The following is a 1,575-nucleotide window of genomic DNA, read 5'->3' as shown; positions in this document are numbered from 1 at the left end:
ACTCCAGCTCCTTGCACATTTCATTATAATGCTTTGCCTTGTCTTCCCAAGCTGCCCTTTGACATCTTCAGCTCCTTCTTTATTTTATCCCTTTGCTCTGGCCTCTAAGAAACATAAACACAGACTATACACATGGATTTCACCTGATGGTACACAGGAATCAGATCGATTATATTTGTGGAAGAAATCATTGAAGTTTAATATCAACAGTGACATTTTGGCCAGGTGCTGACTGTGGAACAGACCATCAACTACTCTTATGTAAGTTCAAATTAAAGCTAATGAAGATTAAATCATATCCACAGCTCTTCACCATCTTCCCGGTTCCCCTGAAGACGCAGCCATGAAGGTCGAGCTGTGCAGTTTCAGCGGGTACAAGATCTACCCCGGGCACGGGAGGCGCTACGCCAGGACCGACGGGAAGATGTTCCAGTTTCATAATGCAAAATGCGAGTCAGCTTTCCTTTCCAAAAGGCATCCACGGCAGAGAAATTGGACTGTCCTCTACAGAAGGAAGCACAAAAAGGGCCAGTCGGAAGAAATTAAAAAGAAAAGAACCCGCCAAGCAGTCAGATTCCAAAGGGCCCTCACTGGTGCATCTCTTGCTGATATAATGGCCAAGAGGAATCAAAAGCCTGAAGTTAGAAAGGCTCAACAAGAAGAGGCTATCAGGGCTGCCAAGGAAGCAAAAAAGGCTAAACAAGTATCTAAAAAGACTGCAATAGCTGCTACTAAGGCTCCCACAAAAGCAGTGCCTAAACAAAAAATTGTGAAGCCTGTGAAAGTTTCTGCTCCCCGAGTTGGTGGAAAATGCTAAGTGGGCACATAAGACTTAAATAAAGATTCAGTTATAACTCTAAAAAAAATCATATCCACAGGAATCAAAATTTGATCTTGAGTCTATGCCCTCTGAATTTAAAATCCAACTCAGTAACAGATTTTACGTCTTGAAAGTTAATGAACAAAGACCATATGAGCTGTGGGAAGATATCAAAAATACCCTTAATGAAGAAAGCAAAAGGTCATTACAAAGAAGGAAGAAGAAGAAGAAAAGACCAAAACGGATGTCAGAAGAGACTCTGAGTCTTAGAATAGAGGAGGGAGGAAGAGAAAGAAGGAAAAGGAAAAGTATGCAACCAGAACTCTCTCTAAAGTAAATATATTTTTTAATGCTTTTATAGTTAACTATATTTGCATATGTTTAAAAATGGTATTCTATCATACAATACTAATATAGTACTATACTAATATAGTATGTGTTATACTATACTAATGTACCATATTTTCTTAATCCATTCTATTGTGGTTGGACATTTGGGCTATTTCCATATTCTGATGAGGATGAATAATGCTGCAATGAACATTGGTGTACAAATCTCCATTTGTGCCTCAGTTAAATAAGTTATACTATCAACTTCTCACACTCTAATGGGAGGAGGGGAAAAACCAACCTGAAAATAAGACCTAGGATACATTTAATAACAAAGCAATATTAATTCTTCCTACAAGTACAGACTTTTATAGAGATCTCTGCCAAATGGAGAGATAGCCATCAGAAAAAGACAAAAAAATAAG

General features: G+C 38.4%; 1 protein-coding gene across 1 annotated transcript; it reads left to right on the top strand.

Moving 5' to 3' along the window:
- Nucleotides 1–343: 343 nt before the first annotated feature.
- Nucleotides 344–817, top strand: LOC102874853 (60S ribosomal protein L24-like). Its single transcript, XM_006889526.1, has one exon. It carries the CDS (start codon nucleotides 344–346, stop codon nucleotides 815–817), a length of 474 nt encoding a protein of 157 aa, XP_006889588.1.
- Nucleotides 818–1,575: the final 758 nt, after the last annotated feature.

The sequence above is a fragment of the Elephantulus edwardii genome, unplaced genomic scaffold (genome assembly GCF_000299155.1).
Source record: "Elephantulus edwardii isolate Elephantulus edwardi_28Jun2011 unplaced genomic scaffold, EleEdw1.0 scaffold00078, whole genome shotgun sequence".
In the NCBI taxonomy this organism is placed as follows: Eukaryota; Metazoa; Chordata; class Mammalia; order Macroscelidea; family Macroscelididae; genus Elephantulus; species Elephantulus edwardii.
The sequence above is the reverse complement of the archived record's forward strand: the minus strand, read 5'-3'. Positions and strand labels throughout refer to the sequence as shown.